The sequence below is a fragment of the Mandrillus leucophaeus genome, unplaced genomic scaffold (genome assembly GCF_000951045.1).
Source record: "Mandrillus leucophaeus isolate KB7577 unplaced genomic scaffold, Mleu.le_1.0 Scaffold1297, whole genome shotgun sequence".
Classification (NCBI taxonomy): domain Eukaryota; kingdom Metazoa; phylum Chordata; class Mammalia; order Primates; family Cercopithecidae; genus Mandrillus; species Mandrillus leucophaeus.
Window position 1 is genome coordinate 243264 of NW_012101251.1, and position 22192 is coordinate 265455.

Consider the following 22192-nt stretch of genomic DNA (forward strand, 5'->3'; position numbering starts at 1 on the left):
TCACTTCCCAATCCCACTCCCCAGAGGAAAATGGTTTAACAGTTTGGTATAAACACATCCACATTTATTCTCTATCTATACCAAATGTGTTACTTTTAAAATCAGGAAAAAAGCAAGTCCTGTAATAAAGAAAGAAGGTCAGTTCTCCTCATGACCACAAAGAAATCTAAGTGGTGGTGGTAGCTCATTTAGGCATCTAAGGAAGAACTGTAAGGGCAATTATTGGGTTTCTAGCAATCTCTCATTTAATCTTCATGCCACTCTTGTCAGAAAGATGTAATTATGCTTTATCCATGAGAATCCAGAAAAACAATGAGGTGAGTTGACTTTCCCAAAATCACCAAGCTAGTAATCACTGAGCACGTACTATGCGCCAAATACCAGGCCAATTGCTTTACAGCTATATTAGTCCATTCTCACATTGCTATGAAGAAATACCCAAGACTGGGTAATTTATAAAGGAAAGAGGTTTAATTGACTCACAGTTTCACATTGCTGGGGAGGCCTCAGGAAACTTACAATCATGGTGAAAAGCAAAAAGAGAAATAGGCACCTTCTTCACAGGGCATCAGGACAGAGGGAATGCAAGCAGGGGAAATGCCAGATGCTTATAAAACCATCAAATCTCCTGCGACTCGCTATCATGAGAGCAGCATGGGGGAAATTGCCCCTATGATCCGATTACCTCCACCTGGTCCCGCCCTTGACATGCAGGGATTATGGGAATTACAATTCAAGGTGAGACTTGAGTGGGGACACACAGCCTAACCATATCAACATCCACTGCCCCACTGAATCTTCATGACAACCTCATGAAAGCAGTATTGTTATCCTCACTTCACAAATGAAGAAACTGTAGCTCAAAATGGTTACATAACTTGCTTAATACCACAGCTAAGTGAATGAGAGCGTCAAGGTTCAAATCCAGATATTCTGATTCCAGAATTATCACTTTTAACCTCCAAGTGAGGTCTGTGTCCAAGTTCATTCTGCTTGTATTCTACCACAAAACAGTGGAAGACAGGTGGTGAGGGGCACAGGTGGGCAGTGGGGGGTCAGGGCTGGAGAGTAGGAGGTCACACTTCCAGCTGCAGGGCTGAGTAACTCCAGAGTCACTTTGGTCAGAGGAAAGGACTTCCAACTACTTCTGGTCACTCACACTGGACAACTAGTGTTGTCCAGTTTTTACCCAGTGAAGGGTAAAAACCCCTTTAGCAGCAGCCTACATTCCATTACAGAAGCAGTGGTTGAGGTGGGCATTCCCACGTCCACCCATAGTGGTTAAAAATGCAGGCTGCGGAGCTGGACCGCCCAGGTTTAAATCCTGACCCTGCGACTTCCTAGTGTGTGTTCCTGGCCAGTCACCTAAGCTCTTTGTACCTCAGGTATGTTCCCTCAGCTATGAAATGAGGCTAATGTCTGTGCCCGCCTTATAGGTGGCTGTGAAGACTAACACACAGGGAAAGTGAAAGCATACATGAAGGTCAGCGTCTGGCATGTTATAGAGCTCAATGCTCAATGAGTATTTGTTCTTTGTATTCTATTCTGTCACCATTCCCTATTCCTCTTTGCCTTGCACAACTTTAGCATCAAGGTCAGGAGAAGTGGCTCATCCCTCACAGGGGACAGCAACCCCTCGTTAGAAGCTCAGTGTATCAGTCAGCCTGGGCTGCCATAACACAGTGCCACAGACTGGGTGCCTTAAACAACAGAAATTTATTTTCTCACAGCTCTGAAAGCTGGAAGTTCAAGATCAAGGTACTGGAAGGGTTGGTTTCTCCTGAAGCATCTCCTTGGCTTGCAGATGCCCATTTCCTCTCTGTGTTCTCACGTGGCCTGTTTCCTGTGCACATGCACCCAGGGTGTCGTCCTCTTATAATGAGGACACCAGTCCTACTGGACTAGGGCTCTATCCTCATGACCTCATTTAACCTTATTTACCTCCTGAAAGGCTCTCTCTCCAAATGCAGTCACATTGGTGGCTAGGGTTTCAACCTGTGCATTTGGGGAGGACACAATTCCATCCATGACACCCAGTATCCCTACCTGTCAACCAGTATTTCATTCCATCAACAAATATTGAGCATCTAGTGAGTACCAGGTGCTGGGACAGGCACAGAGTCCCTCTTTTGTCTTATTGCTGAGCTCCTCTCCCTATTCAAGGGAGGATCCCCCCTTTTTCCTTCTTTTCCTTCTTTCTTTGTATGTGTGTATGCATGTGCACGCACACAGGCGTGTGTGTGTTTCCCTGTTTTGCCTTCACCTTGTTTAAATGAAAAACTTCAAACATACCAAAACAGAGAGAATAGTATAATGAACCCCCATGTACCTATCAGTCAACCTCAACAATTATAAACTCATTGCCTATTTTGTTTCCATTTAGACCCCCACCCATTCCCCCACCACCACCCTGCTGGTTCTGGGATTATTTCGCAGCAAATTTCAGGCATCACACTTCATCTATAACATTTTAGTAATGTGTTTCCAACAGATGAAACTAACTCTTTAAAACATAACCACATTGCTATCATTTTAAAAAACTAAAAACAATTACTTAATACAGTCAAATTTTCATGATTGGCTAATACGTTCTTTGATAGTATTTTTAAGTCAGTATCCTTGTTAGCTTCATACATTATAATTGGCTGATATGTCTCAAGTCTTTTCTAATCTATAGATGTCTACTCCCCACCCCCTTGAGATTTTTTTTGTTGTTGCAGAAGTTGGGTCTTTTATCCAGAGATAAATGAGAATTATTCAGAATGAGAAGTCTCCTGCATTCGGAATTTTGCCAGTTGCTTCCCTGGGACGTTGTTTAACATGATTGTCTCTCTTTTATGTTTCCTTTAATTGGCAGTAAGATCTAGAAACTTAATCAGATTGAGCTTCCATTTTTTTAGCCAGAATATCTTGTAGGCAATGTCTCCAACAGAATCATATAATATTTGGGTATCTCTCTGTTGGGGTCTTTAGGAACCATTAATGATCAGAGCCTAGGGATTACAAAATGGTAACATGCTATCATTTATTTTTTCATAAGCTGAAATGCTATACTTAAAGAAAACTTGTCTTCATCAACTATTTGGTTACTCTGAGATATAGTTTGTAAAGGAAAAGCAAGGAAATAATTATTTGCATTTACCTGTTTTCATATTAATGAGTTGATTCCCTAACACCTTCCAAAGTTGCACATTTTTAAATATCATTACAATCCAAACATATTTTACGTATTTAAATCCACTGCAGTTTGTTCTAATTAATGCTCAAATTGTGTCACTCGCTAGTGGGAGCCTTTTGAAGTTGGCCTAACATCATCTTGGACGTTTTCTGTCTCTGACCTAGAATCAGTTATTTCTCCTAGAAGCCCTGGTTCCTTTTAGTGGAAACTGATACTTAAAATGTGGGCAGTAGGGGTACTTTTTATTATTGACTCGGTTCCTGTTTCTAAGCCTTTTCAATGAACACAGCTAGAAAGTACTTTTTAAAAGAAAATTCATCATGGGTTTGTTTCATTTCCAATGTAAAAACACTTTTTCTTTTTTACTTAACTTCTTTAATATCATATCCATATCTCCTTTCACTCTTGCTGAAAATCTCAGTCCCCAACACCATTAATATAATTTCCCAATTCATAGAACATGCCTAAGAGTCGCAAAGTAGTAATACCAGTAACTACCAACAATCATATAATTACTGAAAATAGTTTAAGGGTTTTTTTTTTTTTTTCATTTCTTTCTGTATCCTACTGAGGTAGGCTATCAAATTACTGTGTTTTAAAATCTCTTTTACTAGTTTCTTCATGTGGGATTATGCCACCAACTAACCTAGTATTGCATTCATGTATTTACTCTGCTTCTGAGATTTTAGAAATTGCTTATCAGTTTATTGATTTGCTTAGTCTTTCATTTTAATTATTTAAAATATTTATAGTTCTAAAGTTAAATATATAAAAAAGTACATTCTGAGAAAGCCTAGCTTCTATCCCTATCTTCTCTACCCTGTTCCCTCCATCCTTCTATGAATAATCTTTTTAGTTTTTGGTTTACCCTTTCATTGATTGTTAATGAGTGAATATGTGTGTATGCCTCTACCTCTTTCTTAGATAAAGAGAATCATACTATACCTATTATTCTCTACCATGCTTTTATTCACTTAACAACATAGTCTGGGAGCCACTCCATGACATTATATAGAATATCCCTCATTCTTGTTTTATAGCTGCATAAATAGTCCATTTTGTTGATTACCCTAGTTTATTCAGTTAGATCTGTACCACTGAACATTTGGGCTGTTTCCATGCATTTGCTATCACAAATAGTGCCACCTTGCATAACCTTGTACACATATGTCATTTCATATTTTTGCCAGTGTATCTTTGGGAGAGTTCTAGAAATAGAATTGCTGGGTCAGAGAGTAAATGCATATGCATTTTGTTGGATATTATCAAATTCCTCTGCATAGCAGTTGTACCGTATTGCACGTTCACCAGCAAGGTACTAGAATCCTTGGTTTCTCATGGCCTCATTTGTCATTAAACTTTGGATTTTGCCTATCTGATGGATGAGAAATAATATCTCACTGTGCTTTTAATATGTATTTTTCTTTTTAAGAGTGAGGTTGATCATCTTTTCAAATGCGAAAGAGACATTGCATTTAAGAATCCTCCCCTCCAAATCCCTTCCAGGCAACTACCACTCTGCAATATGAAGATGAACAACAGAGAAAGTGAAGGACAGAATGAATAGAGAGGTCACTGGACAATCACAGGTGCACAGGAAGAGATTAACTAGCCAAACTAATGAAGCAACACAGCAGAGAAAGAAAACAAAGTGGTGACCGCCAAAGGAAGGGACTGAATTTCCCTCTCTGGAGATTGCAGATGGGGTTTCATTGATGTGTATGCACTGAGTGGAGAGTGGCCTAGACAGGCAATGGAGACTGCATGATCTATAGCTCCCCAGGAAGTAAATGAGGAGATCACAGTCCAACAACCAGAGAGGCTGGGCCTGTGCTGAGATGGAGCCAAGAAAGAGTCCCTTCTCACTGCTGAGATGCAAACCTGTATTGTAACAATGGGATGTAGCAATAGGCACATCCCTCCCCACCTCCAAGGTCTCACCTGTCCACCAGAGAAGTAGAGGAAAGCATTAGTAGTTGCAGTGAGATGGATGGATGGGTTTTGAAAACGGGTTACCCAGAAAGTGACAATACACATATACAATTTACTCTCCCAATGTTTGATATAGCTCTATGTAATTATTTGGTTTCTCTAAGCCTCAATTTACTGAAAATGGGGTAATAATCCCCGCCTATAAAATGAGGTTAATAATACTATGTGCCATTTAGCGTGGCTGTTGTCACAAGAATAATCCACATTAAGCCCTGACACGTAGTAAATTATCGGTACACATGAGCTTATTACTGTCGGCTGTGGTTGTAGCACTATTATGTGTCACAGGGGGATTTAGAGACAGAAGTCTTGAGATTCAATCTCAGCTCTAATTTCATTAGCTCTGTGTCCTTGATCTAGTCTCTTAACCTACTTGGCCTTAGTTTTCTTCTCTATAAAATAGGGATAATAACTTCATAAATGTATGCATTTAAATGAGATAACACGTGTAGCAATTAGCATAGTAAGTCATCAGTAAGAGTTGACTACTACTACCCTTATTATAATCTTCTTTGTTAATTAAACTTCCTAATATAAGTTTCTATTAAGAATACTTGACAACTATTTTAGATAATTCTTGAAGATTATAGCATTAAAAAAAGAAGATGGGGTATATTAGACTATCTTTATGAAACTGATTACCTGTAGAAATCTACAAAACTTTGCAGAGAGAGAAGTGCTGTGTAGCTCTTTATTCCTCCCCAGTCTTGTTTGGGGAATTTTGGGCATCTGATAGCTCCATAGTAAGAGAGTACAAAGGAGCAGAGGTTCCTTTGACATGGGAGGCGGCTTAGCTTAAGATCTCTGGATTTACACTGTCTTGCCTAGGTCTGAATCCAAGCTCTGCAACTTGCTAACCCAAGGCTAGTTACTCAACCTCCATAAGCCTCAGCTTTCCTAGGAGGTAATAATAGCACCAGCCTCACAGGGGATTTTGTTTTGCAAAGAGTGAACATGATTACGTATGTAAGCTCAGTGCCTGATGTGGAGTCAGCCCCCAGTCAATGGCAGTGGTGATGGCAGTGACAGAAGCAGTAGTAGTGGATGTCATCATCATCCTCATCATCAACCTTAGGGAGGTGTGCTAGTCTGAGTGGGCTAGGCCACATGGTGTTAACTTCCAACCTCCACATCCCAGCAGCTTAAAAATCAGGAGCTTATATCTGACACAGACCACTGAAGCTACATATTTAACATGGGTCATCAGGGATGTCTGCTCCTTAGAGTCACTTAGGGGCCTAGATAGATGAGACTTCCCTCTTGACACTTGCTTCCACAATTACCAAGGCAGGAAAAGGAAACTGTGCAAGTCACACAAGCAGAGAGGCTGGGCCTGTGCTGAGGTGGAGCCAAGAAAGAGTCCCTCCTCACTGCTGAGATGCAAACCTGTATTGTAACAATGGGATGTAGCAGTAGGCACGCCCCTCCCCACTTCCAAGGTCTCACGTGTCCACCAGAGAAATAGAGGAAAGCACACAGGCTTGTAAAGTTTCCACAGAGACATGATGTACAGCACTTCTGCTCTCATTGTATTGGTCACAGCAGTCACATGGCCTTGCATAACTTCAAAAGGGGTGGGCAATGAAATCCAATCACGTGCCCTTGAAAGAGGAATAGCTCTAATGACTACCTTAGGGGCTGAGGGTCTGGTTGCAGGAAGAGACAGGGGTGGTAGGAAAGAGGCAGCTGAGAGTGGGGAAGCCCAGGATGGGACACGTGGGCAGAGGCATAAATAACAGGGTTTGCCAGACCAGAGACAGCCAGCAGCTGTGCCTAGGCCTCCTAGTGTCCTGTGGCATTCCCTGCCTTGGACTGTATTCATTCATCCTGTCATTAACTCATTTATTCATCCAACCAGCAATCATTGAGGAAGAACTGCGTGCCAAGCACCATGCTAAATGCTGGGGATACCCAGTTGTGTAACACAATTAACACATCCCATGCCCTCCTGGAGTTTACAGTGATGCAGGAAGTACCGGCACCCTGAGCTGAGCATCTGAATTGTAGGGTCCTGGGGTTCTGACCCTTTCCAGGGCCAGATGTGAGGAGGTTGGCTGGATCTATGCCCCTGCCTCAGGCCTGACAGTTGAGTGAGGAACAAAGGAAAAGCACAGTGTGGCCCAAATATTAGCTGTACTTCAGCCGTTCTAGAATGACAAAGGGACTCTGCTTAAGGGAATCTTTTCATTTCTCCCCTCTGGCCTTTAATAACACTCCACATGATATAACTGGACCTACTCATAAAGGTCCCAGTAGACAAAACTCACAGTTTACAGTTTATGTAATTTTCCATAGAAACAAAAACAATACTTGTTGCCTGACATATTTTATAGAGAGATTTGCTGTTTGTTTACTCATTTATCCCCGAAGAAAGCTGCTTCTCTTCCTTCTGTCCCCCCAGCTCCCTGCGGTGGTCACCTGACTTCGCCCAGCGGCACCATCCTCTCTCCGGGCTGGCCTGGCTTCTACAAGGATGCCTTGAGCTGTGCCTGGGTGATTGAGGCCCAGCCAGGCTACCCCATCAAAATCACCTTCGACAGGTGCTTGTGACCACAGCCTTGGGGGAGAGGGCAAGGGAGAGATTTTTACAGAGCCATGTGGGAGGGAATCCAGGGTGGATAGAGGACCAGTACCAATGCTGAAATGTCAGCAAGGTTGGAGAACACTGGACCAGACTGCCCTGGGTGGGGCAGACCTCACTGGCTCTGGGCTTGGTTTGTGCTATTAAGGGACTATGGCAGGAGGGGTGAAGAGAAGGCTTGGGTACCATTTGGGATGTTAGAGCCCCCCTCCCCAGCCCCCAACGAGGGAGAGTGGGCAGACAGACACCATCAGATGTTAAAGCACAACACTGACATCTGACTAGCATTCTCCTGGAAATGTCCAGTGTGGGAAGGCAGCCCCCGACCTCTGCCCCAAATCCCGCTCATGTGCCCCACTTCTAGCTCCCACCCTGGCTATGCCCCTTGGGTGGAGAACATAGCCACCTAAATGTGAAAACAAACTTCTTCCGGACAAAGTGTTCCTGGCCTGGAATAGCAGTCTGCAAACTTTTGTGTGAAGAGCCAGATGGTAAATATTTTAGGCTTTGTGGGCCACTTGCCTACTTGCATATCTCTGATGCATGTTCTGCTTTGCCTTTTTTTTTTTTTTTTAGCATCTCTTTACAAATGTAAAAACCATCCTTAGCTCTCCAGGCTATAGACCAGATCTGGCCCTGAGGCCTAGAATGTGTGTGCTGACCCGTGGCCTAGAATGTTCTGATCTCCATGAGGCTAGTCATTGTGCCTCTAGGTCTTAAGCTAGCTCACAGATCAAGACACAGAGAGGATGAGAGCAGCTTCCGACCATGGAAGGAGGAGGAGGGATGTTAAATAGAGTGGAGAAGGTCCTTCTGCATTGCTAGTGAATGTGTGCAAATTATATTAAAAGATCCCAGCCTGCCAAAATCTGGTTATTCTGAAGCCCTGGGTCAGGCAGGGTTTTTGTCATTTGCAAATTAATAAGGTTGGATTTCTCAAGCAGGCTTCATTTCTGTCATTTGGCAGATTCAAAACCGAGGTCAACTATGACACCCTGGAAGTACGTGATGGGCGGACTTACTCAGCGCCCTTGATCGGGGTTTACCATGGGACCCAGGTTCCCCAGTTCCTCATCAGCACCAGCAACTACCTCTACCTCCTCTTCTCTACCGACAAGAGTCACTCAGACATCGGCTTCCAGCTCCGCTATGAGAGTGAGTCTCAGTGGGTGGGCTCAGGAAAAGGGATGACGAGGTCAGCTCAGTTGGGTCAAAGGCCTCAGGACTATGCTCCACCACAGGCCCCTGCTTGGCCCCATCCCCATGGTGTTCTTGGCTAGGCTGTGCCCTTCAGAAGGCCCTGCAGAAGGCACTCTGTTGCTCTCAGCATCCCTCAGGTCATGGGAGCTTAGAGTTGTTCACGACCTTCATACCAGGCCCTTGCGTGCAGACCTCATGGCCTCTTCTGTGTGCAGGTGATTGGGTGTCGCCACGCTGGGCACTCTGGGGTCAGAACATTTGACTGACCATGAAGTTAACCCGAGATGGCATCTCACACCCACACTTGCCCTTCCTCGTCATCTTCCACATTCATCCCCTCAATTGAAAGCATCATTGTCACTTCAGTTCTCTGTAGACCAATATAGAAAGCTGGGACTTCGAGCACCATGAGGACAAGGTCATTTTCTTACTCCTGTTGTATCCCGAAGCCTTACCATAGCACCTACGCCACTCTCAGTAAATACTGATGGCCACATTTCATGAGTCAGTAATTGGCAACTTCTGCCTTTAATAAACCAGGGCTCTCTACCCTCTCTTTGGAGTCAACTGGGGTCCCTCTGTGGTGACAGTGAGCTGTCTGTCCCAGCTGTGGCCTCTCTCTTTCAGCTATAACACTGCAGTCAGACCACTGTCTGGATCCAGGAATCCCAGTAAATGGACAACGTCATGGGAATGACTTCTATGTGGGCGCGCTGGTGACCTTCAGCTGTGACTCAGGCTACACATTAAGTGACGGGGAACCTCTGGAGTGCGAGCCCAACTTCCAGTGGAGCCGGGCCCTGCCCAGTTGTGAAGGTGAGGCACACCATGAGGGGGCGCTAAAGTAGCAGACTCCTCTCCTGCCACAGAAACACAGGTGCTCAAAAGGCCCCTGACTCCCTACCCCATCAGCGAGGGTTGGGGTTTCGAGACATGGGGGATGGGGTCCCAGGAGGATGACAGGGGTGCTCCCTGAGGCCCTCTGGTCTTTCACTGCCCTCTTCACTCCTATAGCTCTCTGTGGTGGCTTCATTCAAGGCTCCAGTGGGACCATCTTGTCACCAGGGTTCCCTGACTTCTACCCTAACAACTTGAACTGCACCTGGATCATCGAAACATCTCATGGCAAGGGTGAGTGTTTCGGCCCATAGCAGGCATTGGGATGTGAGTGGTCAGGGACCCAAGTTCCTCAGGTCAAGTTGACCTCAATGGGCAGCTCCCTAGATAGTGACCTCTGGGCTTCGTCTGAACTTTTCTCACCAACAAGAAAACCTCCAGAGTCTTTTCATGTCTTTGAATGGTAGAACTTGTTCAATAAGTATCGTTGAGATTCTAAAATCTCCCTGCTGGAAGAGATCTTGGAGGTTACCAGCTATCCAATATCACTCAGTACAGGAACCTTCTCTAAATCACTCCCCACAAGATGGCAACACATCAGCTCAGCTCACCCTTTGCCTAAACATGCCTGGTGTGGGGAGGCCACCAACCCATTCAACAAATGGTCACCTACTATCATTTTTGCACAGATGCTTTCTTCTCCTAATAGTCTATTAGGTGTCTCTGAAAATGTTTTTCTTGTATTGCATCCTGGAGGAGCATCAGATACACCTGCTTCCTCTTCCTCACATTCACCCTTCAGATATTGAACACAGCGATCCCCTTCTTGCATAACTCAGCTCCTCCTCTGATGCCATCTTTCATATGGGTCAGCAGCCTGCACTGCTGCCTCAGCTCGCCTAACATGAGTGACCTTTGGGAGTCCAAGTTCAAAGTAAAGGTGCTGGTTATAAATAAATATTAATTAACATATTAATACTCTTTTCTCAACAAATATGTATTCAGTGCCACCCATGGGGCTGACACTGGGGCTGGGCATCGGCAGTAACCAGGCAGATTTGGCTTCTAGCCTCAGAAGCTTATTGCCAAGTTCATCCAGAGTCATGGTTCTTGCAGTTTGGCAAATACACTAATGTTTAGGCCCAAGGCTAGAGGTTTTGATTTTCTACGTTGGCGGTGGAAACCAGGCATCTATGTTTTCAGAACACTTTGCCAGTAATTTGGATGCATGCTTTTAATTAAGAACCTCTGATCTAGAAGAATTAACATGCAGAAGAGCCAAGAAACAAATTTCAAAGGAAGATTAATCCTTCCGGATATTAAAACGTCATTATGAGCTAAATTAATGTTAACAATGTGGTATGAGTACAAGAGTGGACCTACAAATAAGACGTGGAGAATAGTTGTCCAGAAATGGATCCCTCCATGTGTGCACACACATGCCCATGTATGTGTGAGAGAGACTTTAGTATATGAGTAAAGTGTCATTTCAGATCCATTGAAGAAAGGATGGATTATGTAATAAATGGTGTTAAAACAGTGGGTTGAACCATTTGGAACAAAAGAAAAAAAAAACATCTATACCTCAAGCATTTTCAAGCATTTAATCACATAAACTCCAGCACTAGAGGAACGTGAATCTCTAACCTCAGGTGGACATGTACTTTAAAGAGTAACAACAAAGGTAGAATCCATAAAGGCAAAGACTGCTATTAAAAAAAAAAAAAAAAAAAAAAAAAAAAAACTTTGAAAGGATTTAGGTAAAAAAAAAAGGAAAACTCCATAAAAATTCAAAGTCAAATACTACATAGAAAAAAAAATATTTGCAACATATGATTGACTAAGGATTAGCTACCAGACACACACAGAGTTCTTAAAAAGTTTCAAGAGACATATGCCTAGCCAAACCAACCTGCAAAATGAGCAAAGCTATAAAGTAACACTTCGTAACAGAGGAAATACAAATGGAAAATCATTGACCTCATTGATAATGAAACAAGTGTAATTTTAAAAGGGAAATAGCATTTCCCTTTTGAAGTCATCAAAGAAAACTGTAACAGTCTGGGGGATAATGTGGACCCTGGAATACTATTGACTGCTGACACTGTGTGAAATGGTTCAAGCGTTCCAGAGGGTGACTTGGTGATGTGAATCAAGAGCCTTGAAAATATATTGTAAGGGACTTAGGAATCTGCAGATTTTGGTATCCAAGGGTGGTCCTGGAACTAATCCCCTGCAGATACAGAGGGACAACTGTACCTGCCTTTGCACCCAGCAATTCCACTTTCTGGAATTTATCTGAAGAAAATAAGTAAAACTCTACATCAAGATTTAGCTGCAAAGATTTCCCCTGAAACCTTACGTATTATACTGAAAAATTAGGAACTATTAAAATGTCCATCAATAAAGAAATGTTAAATAAAGATAGGGTATGGCCATAGAATAAAATACTAGGCAGCTGCTAAAAGGAATAACGTGAAAGAATATTTAAAGACCTACAGGGGTGGTTGCAATACTTTGTTAAGTAAAAAAAATAAGTTTGCCACGAGAATATATTTAGTTTAAAAGACATCCTTGTTTGCATAGAAAACAGCCTGAAAAAATATACCCCAAGATGTTGTCTCTTATTTTCATCTTTTGGCTTTTTTCTAATTTTGAGCAATAAACACATTACATCTAAAATATACTATTTGTATAACAAAGAAAATTTGAAAGAAAAGTCATTTATAGTCCCACCACATGTACTTAAGTGTGTCACTTGGCCTTTACTAGGGCTGCCCTAGCCAGGGATAGGATGGCCTGGAGCTTACTGCATCAAGGCAAGACTAGCTGGGTGGTCAGGCTGAGGCCCAGGATTGTCCCCTTCTTCCCACAACATTGTTCCTAAGGAGGGGAGGGATGGGACAGTGTCCTTGTTCACCCTGAAGAGCTGTTTCCACCAAGCCTGGTCAGCGGAGACCATTGGAAAGAAAAGCAGCCCGTCACAATCCCTAGAGAAACAACCCCTGTCATTACGGTTTTCTCTGTGTCTGGGCATCTGTGATTATAAAGGTGTATGTTTTTCTATGAGTTTCTATGTGTGTGTTTTTGCCTGGAAGTCAATCAAGCTCACCAACTATTTAGCAAATGCTTATTTGATACTTGCACTACGCAAATTGCTAGGAAAACAGCTGAACAAGCCACTATGCCATTGCCTGCCTTCAGGAAGTTTATGCTTTAGTGGTAGTAGACAGCCTAAACCAAGATCTCAGTATAGCATGACCAATGTGTGATAGAGCAGAGAGAGGTGTGAAAACTTCCCGAGCCCAACCCAGGGCTTAGGAAGGTGTCCTGGAGTTGAGACTTCAGCTGGTCTTCAAAGACGAACAGTACGTAGCCATGTTGAAAGGTGCTCAGCAGAGAATCAACAAGAAATCATGGATGAATGACCAGATCACCTCTTCCTTAGAACCACTTAAAGCCATCACGAATTCTTAGCATAGATCCCCAAATTATAAAATCGCTAGACCAGGCACGGTGGCTCACACCTGTAATCCCAGCACTTTGAGTGGCCAAGGCGGGTGGATCACCTGAGGTTGGGAGTTCGAGGCCAGCCTGACCAACATGGAGAAACCCTGCCTCTACTGAAAATACCAAAAGAATTAGCCAGGCGTGATGGCACATGCCTGTAAACCCAGCCACTCCGGAGGCTGAGGCAGGAGAATTGCTTGAACCCAAGAGGCGGAGGTTGTGGTGAGCCGAGATCACGCCATTGCACTCCAGCCTGGGCAACAAGAGCAAAATTCCATCTCAAAAACTAAAAAATAAAATAAAATAGCTAGCACAGCCTCATAGTCCTTACCTTTCTCAGCCTCATTCTGAGCCCTCTAAACTAAGTTCTAGCTACACAGAACTTCCTTCAGTTTCTAGAACTTGCCAGGCTTCCCTTCTCCTCTAGAGCTTTGCACATTTTTACAATGTTCTTCTCTCTGGAGCACTTCCTCTCCGCAAGCAAGGGGAATGGGAATCTCTACCATCGCCCTTGCCTGGCCAGCCCTTCATCCTTCTGAACCCCCTTCCTCTAATAAGCCTTCCCTGACCCCGTCTCCCCAGCTCTACATCTGGATTGGGCTCTTCTCCCCTGGGCTCCCATAGCATGCATTCTGTACCTCCACGATTTCAGACTTTGCTCCACTGTAGAGAACTTGCATTTTCATCATCAGTCTCCCTGACAGATGAGGAGTTCTGTGAGAGATCGGTCTGTCTTGTTTCCTTCAGTTTCCCTGGCTTCTGGCTCTATGCCTGGCACATAAGGAACTCAAGAAGCATTTGGTGATATGAATCGAATTGAACTGAGCCCAGGCCCTTCTCCAGAGGGCATTCTTTGTTCTCTGTTTGTAAGAGTATCTCGGGTTAACAGACCTATTAAGCTACTCTCTGTGATTGCTCCCTAAGAGGCAGCAGTATGGCTCAGGAAACTCAAAACTCTGTGAAATGTGAAATCATTCAACTTGCCACCTGCCCAGTCCAAGGGAACAGCTAATTCAGGAATCCTGAGAATGTGCCCTTGCTGAAACCCTAGAGCTGACACCTTTTAACCCATGAGGCTGTCCGAGAGTTAGATGAGTTGAGCAAAGGGAGCACCTTCTGTTGCACCCCTACTGTGTGCCAGCCACTGTGCTGCGTGCTCTGCACATGCTTTCCCAGTTTGCCTCACTTCAGGGGTAAATGTCACCTGTAAGAGAGATATTATCACCTACATATTATAGTTGAAGAACCTGGAACTTGGGGTGTTAAGCAACCTTAGCCAAGACCTTTTGATCCAGGTGTGTCTTACCCCCAAGTGCATGACTTTTCCACTGCCCTGCTCTTTCCACTCCTATGTGGTGTTGATGTCATTGGTATGATTCTGCATGGTTCATTCAAGTGAAGTATTTGTTTGTGGGTCCATCTGTCACATCAAATCTGGATTCAAACTCCAACATGGGGCCTCTGTATTTCTGCGGACAATGTCTTTATTTTCACACAATGGCCCAAAAAGCCCCAGGCAATCAGCACAGCTGGGAAACCCAGAGGTTTCATCTCAGATATTTGCTCATCCTTAGAATCCCAGCCAAATGTGTACCCCTTTGGAAGGGGTCTATTTGCATGCTAGAATAGAGTGCAAAGTGTGGTGCTTAATCAACTTGTTTCCACCTGTGACTGGGTCTCACCCACTCCCCACCCAACTCCATGTCCTAGGTAAGCGGGAAAGGACATATATTTCCTAACCTGTATAGACCGAGAGCAGTTTTCTCATTTGCAGACATGTTTATGTGTCAGGAGTATAGCATGCATGTGGGCCCATGCACCCACAAGCCTTTTCACATCAAGGATCTTGACCCCCATGAAGCCTTCCCAACCCTTGAGGCATAGTTCCCCACTCTTCCTCCGTGCCCCACTCTGGATTCTCACTAGTAGTGATTTGTCTGTCTTTTCCACTAAACTGGGAGATCTTTCTCAGTTCTTAGCACAAGGCCTGGCACTTGGTAGGTGCTTAGGACTTGATGCATCTCAGTTGCCTGGAAACAGGGTATTTACAAGCTGCATCTCTGGTCCCATCACTTCTGTTGAGTTCTGTCTCCTCCATCTCTATCTACAGAAGCCCAAATCCTCCAGGATCACCAGCTTCTATCAACAGGGAGTCAAGGATATAAAAACCTTTAAAATGCTTTAGCATTAGAGGCTTGGCTCCAACCATCATTTATAAAAAATGTAGCAGTAATTATCTAGAGAAGTATTTCTCAAATTTTAAGTGCCTATAAATCATTTGGGATCTAAAGAGCATGCAGATTCTGATTCAGTAGGTCTTCAGTGGAGGCCAAAGACTCTGCAATTCTAGTAAGTCCTCCTGGTGCTGACCATACTGCTGGTTCATGGACCATACTTTGAGTAGAAAGTGGGATCACACTTTGAGTAGCAGGTGAGTCCTAGTCTAACATGTTCCTGTCCTGGCACCATCCACAACACATAGTCCCATAGGCTACTCACTTGGTTGATTCTGCATGGTTCATTCAAGTTAAATATTTGTATGTGCATCTGTCACATCAAATCCGGATTCAAGCTCCAACATGAGGCATGCCCATGTGCGTGACCATGCACTTACACACATGCCCCACCAAACACAACTGCCACCTGGACAAGTTCTAGAATTGCTTTGGGTGTTAAGACCATACTGCTCTATAACTTCCCTCACTCCCTGATCCCTTACCCTTCCTGGCTATTCTTACTACCTGCTCTCTTTCTGTAGCCTGAGAGGCCACACCCTGGAGTAACTGGGAGCACGGCCTCTGCAGTCGGATTGCCTTAGTTCAGATCCCAGCTCTACCACATACTAGCTGGGTGACCTTGGACAGATGACTTCATCTCTTTGTGCCTCCGTTTTCTTGGGTGTAAACTGGAGATTATAATAATGTACCCACGCCACAGGGTTCCTGGTAGAATTAAATGAGTTTTCCTATCTCCCTTCCAAGGGACAAGGGCTGGCTATAGTGCAAGTAAAAGCAGTTAGGACAGCGACACTAAATATTTAGTGCTTGAAATGTTAATGAATATCACTACTTTGATTTTATTTTATGCTCTTAACCTTCCCCATTACTGAAGCTCCCTCCTCCTTCTTTCCAGCTCTCTGACTGCTCTTGGACCATCTCCCCCATCGCTCCTCCTTTGCCCAGTCTCCTATTCCCTGTCACTTCTGCCCATGCTTCCATTCACCCCTTCTCCGATTCTCACTCTGCCCTCTCTCTCCTAGCCCTCTTCTCCATGCTTGTGACTTCAGATATCAACGATTTGCTGGTGACTTCCAGATCTACCTCTGTAGTCCCCACTTAATCCTGAACTTCCAAATCTGTCCTTCCAGTGACCCACTAGCTCTCACTGCTTGCATGCAGAAAAGGCTAAGTCCATTACACTTCTACAACCCATACCTCCCTCCTATCTGCCCTTCCCCAGGTAACAGAAGACATCACATCCTCCAGGTGGATGTGCCACCAGATGTCATGTCATTTCCCCTTTGCATGAAATGCCTGCTGTCTTGACCACCCTGCCCCAACCCCTGAGGACTCATGGCCATCTCCTGCTTTTGCTCTTTCTGCCAAGCCCCATCCTCTCCCAGTGCAGAGCAGCCACCAATATAACTGATCTCCCTACCTCCTCTCCCTCCACTTCATCCTCCTTACAGCCACCAACATCTTGCTAAAACTGAGATCTGGTCCACTCTGGATAGGAAGCCTTCTCATTGCATCCAGAAAAATCTTGGGTCTGGCCCCCATGTACCTATCCAACTTCAATTCCAGGAGTAGCCACACCCAGCTGCTGTTCAACAAACCTGGAATCAACAGTCCCTTTACATATATGGGTCTCCTGCCTAGGACACTCTTTCTCCCCTTACCTGGTTAATTCCTGTGCATCCTTTTAAGATCCATGTCCAATGTTTACTCCTTGGTGAAGCCATCCTCCACCTGCCTCTTCCTGCTGTCAACTGCTTTCTGTTCTGCCCCCCATGGCATGCTGAGCTACATTCATTCCAGCACTCAGCACTCTGTATTGCAGCTATTTGTTTAATGCCTGGTATATCCCCTTGCACCTAACCCTGGATCCTAGGGATCCTAGCCCATAGTAAAGACTCAACAAATACACAAATGCTTGTTGAATTAATTAATGAATGTCTCTAAAGCGTTCTCATAGGTGGAGCCATAAGTCTCTCTTTTAAATTTTGACAACTGTAAAAAGGTGTTCTTCTCCCTGCATCTTTGGGCACTTGTGTGTTCAGGTTCCTTCATTCAGATTTACCTGTATGGTTTATTGATGCGTGCTTGTCGTCATACACACAGATAGACATTTGCAAACTGGAAATGTTTGTGTAGATCCTGTCTTGCAGCTAAGGTGCTCCAGCCATCTCGCCATCACCAACCTGACCTTCTGGTTTCTTGGCAGGTGTGTTCTTTACTTTCCACACCTTCCACCTGGAAAGTGGCCACGACTACCTCCTCATCACTGAGAACGGCAGCTTCACCCAGCCCCTGAGGCAGCTGACTGGCTCTCGGCTGCCAGCTCCCATCAGCGCTGGGCTCTATGGCAACTTCACTGCCCAGGTCCGCTTCATTTCCGATTTCTCCATGTCATATGAAGGATTCAACATCACTTTCTCAGGTAAAGAGTGTGAGGGTCCCTGAGGGGAAGAGACCATGGAGCTATTCGCTCTCTCCTTCTGCTGCCAGTCTCTGGTTTTCCTAGCAGATGGATATTACTCCATTCTCCAGTCCCTGGGAAATTGACCTCAGCGCTTCAGCAAAAGATGCTTGGGTTGGACCCAAGTAAGAACTTCCCTCTAATGGTCTTGGAAGGAGTTAGCATGATCATTGAGGATTCTCCTTCTATAAAGGTGTTTAGGATTTGCTCTGTACATGGCCCACCTAACTGGATGAACTAGAGGACTTCACAAAAGACCCCTCCTACCTTAGTTATTCCAGATTTTTCTTCTGATTCCACTTCCATATTCCCAACCCCAGCAATATGAAAAAAAAGGGGGTTTGAAATTAACATATTGGAGTGATTTAGTCTCGTTTGGGATCTTTTTCATCAATGCTAATTTTATAGTAATAGATAGTTATCTCTGTGTTTAGGGATTTGGAAAAGAAAACGCTTTTATTTGGCATTCAGAGAGGAAAGAAGACCCTTGGCTCCTCTCGTACCGAGCCCTTCGCCATTCTTATCCCATAGTACCCCAGAGTACCTCCCTCCACCTTTCTCACCCACGGCCAGGGGTATCACATGGATTCCTCCTGGAATGGACAAGAGGTATCCAGCTTCTAGGAACTGGGGTGTGGCCCAGCTTAGTCCCCTGTCAGCCCTCCAATGCAGAAGTCGCCTGTCACATCCCTGGGTTTGCTTGGCCAATGGGACATATCCAGCCAGTGAGACTCAACCCTTATGAGAGAGACCCTCCTTCTTATCACACAGCCCCGGAGGACTGCATCCTGAAGGGGGAAGCCCTTGCAGACAAGGGACTAGTCACTTCTATGCTGTCACTAGAGGTCCTAGGCAGGGCTTTGGCCCATAAATGCCACCGGTCATGCTTGCCGTCTGCCTAAGTGCCAACATAGCCGAGACATGGCTTCTAGTCAGGCATTTGGAGTGTCTTCCCCAGTGGGAGTTACCTGAGGCTGGGTCATGTACTCTGACCTTCTAGAATCCGCTGGTTGAATTTATCTAGTTTGGTGCCCAGAGAGAAGGAAGCAGGAGAGCCTGTGAGCCCCAAGGCACAGATTTAAAACAGAGATGAAGGGACAGCACAGAGAAGAGCTGAGTGCTGAGGATCCTCAGAAATCCTCCTGGGAAGCCTGTCTAGGAAACACTGTGCCCTTTCCCACTGCTCACAGGAGTGGGTGCAGACCGCCCACCCTGACCTCCCCATGCTTCTCTCTGCCTCCCTATGCTTCCCCGTGCTTCTCTCTGCCTCCCTATGCTTCCCCGTGCTTCCTTCTGCCTCCCTATGCTTCCCCGTGCTTCTCTCTGCCTCCCTATGCTTCCCCATGCTTCTCTCTGCCTCCCTATGCTCCCCGATGCTTCTCTCTGCCTCTGCTCCCCTCGGGCTCTCACTTCTATTTTGTGGGCCAGTGTCACCTTTTGTGGGCCAGTGTGCGCATGCCCTCTTCTCTGTCTTTCGTTGTCCCTGGCCCTTTCCCCGTGGCGTTTTGCCCGTGCGTTCCCATCTCCCCACAATGTCTCTGAGCCCAGATCTCCTGCTGCCTTTCCAGAGTATGACTTGGAGCCCTGTGAGGAGCCTGAGGTCCCAGCCTACAGCATCCGGAAGGGCTTGCAGTTTGGTGTGGGCGACACCTTGACCTTCTCCTGCTTCCCCGGGTACCGTCTGGAGGGCACCGCCCGCATCACGTGCCTGGGGGGCAGACGGCGCCTGTGGAGCTCGCCTCTGCCAAGGTGTGTTGGTAGGTGGTCACGTGCTTTCATTTTGCTTCACTAATGGGGTGGGACAGATTATAGTCAATTGATGTGAGGTGGTGGATGGCACACAGGCCAAGAGGCTGACTTAGCCCACACTTAGCTGCGGTGGGACCCGGGGCAGGGGACCTAACCTCCTTCCGCTCCAGCCTTCTTATCTGTAAAATAGGGATGGCAATCCCTGCTTCATCAGGCAGTTCTGTATAAACTAAAGTGACCTTTCCAAAGTAGGTCCACAGTGGGCACTCACATGAAGTTGACTTCAGTACTCTCACCTCCCCACCCTCAGCACACAGACCCATGCCTTAAGGATGCCTCTTGCCGAGGAATCTGGATGGGCACCAGGTGAGCCTGTAGGAGGGAGTGTGACCTTTGCCCAGGGGGAGTCCCCATCTGGTGGAGTAGATAGCTGCTTTTACTAATCCAATGGCGGTGCTCACTCTTAGAGACGCCTCAGGAAGACTTCATCCATTCAGCAGGGGAGGACAAAAGGAACAGGGCAGGGTCATGTATAGAGGACCCACTACATGTCAGGCATCTGCTAGGTTCTGAAGATACAAAAGTGGACGAAACAGAGACATTCTCCACTCGTGGCCCACATTCTGGTGGTGGGGACACAGGCTGTGAATATGTAGATGTGTGATGTGTCAGGCAGTGTTGGGGCATACAGAGAAAAATTAAGTCAGCTTAGAAAGTGCTGGAGCTAGGGTTGCTCTTTTATAGTGGTCAGAAAAGGCCTCTCTGATGAGTTGACATTTGGCCAGAGATAGATATCTGGGAGAAGAGGGAATAGAGGACCAAGACCCAAACCATGAGGATGCTCAGCATTTGGGGAACAGCTCAGAGGCCAGGCTGGAGCAAGCGGCAGGGAGAACAGGAGATGTGGAGGTTAGAGGCAGCTGTTGGAGGTTGGAACTGGGCCCTGCCTGCCTCCTTGCAAGAGCTTTAAAGAAGTGTGTTTAGAGCGCTGTGCCCAGGGAGTAGGGGAAGCAAGTATTGTCCCCGGGGCAGAGTGATTGCTGTCTGTCCCTAACGTATGAGGCTCCTGGGTACCTGTTTGCTCAATCCTTATAATGTAGGGCTGGATGAAACACTAGCTGCATTCATGGAGTATTTTCCATGCTCACTGTTAGCCATGGACCTCAAGTAAAGTGAAATATTATATAAAACCCCATAAAAATATACAAAACAGATCAAAGCAGCACTGCACTGACTGAAACAGGGACCAGCATCTCAAATGCTGGTGAGGTCAGCTGTGCCTGAGACAAGTCCATGGAGCCCGCAGGCTATGCTGAGGACAGCTTAGACAGGCTGGCAAGATGGGCCGGGCCCAGGCTGTGCACTCATGCAGGCCAAGGTGGGGTCACGGCTCTGCCACTTACCAACGCTTAGATCTCAGGCAGGCCAGCAAACCTCCTCAGCCTCAGCTTCCTCATTTATAAAACAGAGATAACAGCATCCAACTCACAGGCTTTACTCTACGTTAGATGACATCATTTACATAAACCAAGAGGTGGCATGTAATTATCATTTTGCCAATAACCTTTTAATCTGTATTTATCAATAACCAATTATTGTTATTCTGCCAATAACCTTTTACAATCTCAGAAAGGAAACATTAAAACAAAGCATGGCAGAATTCTGTTTCTGACCAATTAAATAACCCCAGAGTTTACTCCATCTCCTATAACCCATCCCCAAAGGCATCCACCCGCCCTGATCTGGCCACACACGCTCAGAAACACATAGAACCCCGCCGCCCACCCCAGGAAGGTTCAGTTCATGTCTGGCTGCTAGCAGCTCCTTTAGTCTCTGGGAAAACATCCTCAGCTAAATGGTTCTGGGGGAAATTCTTCTTGAATGGGATTAACCAGGACCACAGATGCACACAGCCCTTAAGCTCTTGCCTCATTGATCTCATTACATAAACTCATTCTTTAACTTATTATTCCAATTACTGTTTGTTCATGACACCTCACAATATTTTCATTATTACATTTGTCTTCTGTTTCACATGTTATTAATAATGCACAGTAATTATATTCACCTCTAATTACCACCAGCCCGGCTGCCGAGGCTCAGGCTGGAGGCATCTCGGCAATGCCCACCGGGGGCTGCTCCCAGTCGCCATGCAAATTGGATGATTTAGTCCACATAGTGCTACCAGGAACATTCCCAGCCGAGAAGGAGATGAACAGCCCTGGGCTTTAATTCATGGTGTGACGTGGGTGGCAGGGAGGGAGGTGACATAGCCCCTGACATCAGGGACCCCTGAATTTGATGTAGAAGAGACAGTCCTGACCGCAGGGGACCCCAGTCTGCAGCAGGAGACATGGCCCTGTCCTTGGGAATCCCGGTGTGATGGAGAAGACCTAACCCTCTGCCTCAGAAGCCCCAGGCTGATGGATAAGGTATAGCCTCTGCCC

The 22192-nt window shown here is 45.5% G+C and overlaps 1 protein-coding gene across 1 annotated transcript in view; it reads left to right on the plus strand.

Annotated features, from left to right (window-relative positions):
- Positions 1-22192, plus strand: part of CSMD2 (CUB and Sushi multiple domains 2) — a 432839-nt gene that overhangs the window by 213280 nt on the left and 197367 nt on the right. The window contains exons 14-19 of the mRNA XM_011972538.1: positions 7572-7710; positions 8719-8906; positions 9579-9767; positions 9966-10082; positions 17742-17957; positions 19565-19753. Of these exons, the coding sequence (XP_011827928.1) occupies positions 7572-7710; positions 8719-8906; positions 9579-9767; positions 9966-10082; positions 17742-17957; positions 19565-19753 (1038 nt within the window). The remainder of the gene's footprint in view (positions 1-7571; positions 7711-8718; positions 8907-9578; positions 9768-9965; positions 10083-17741; positions 17958-19564; positions 19754-22192) is intronic.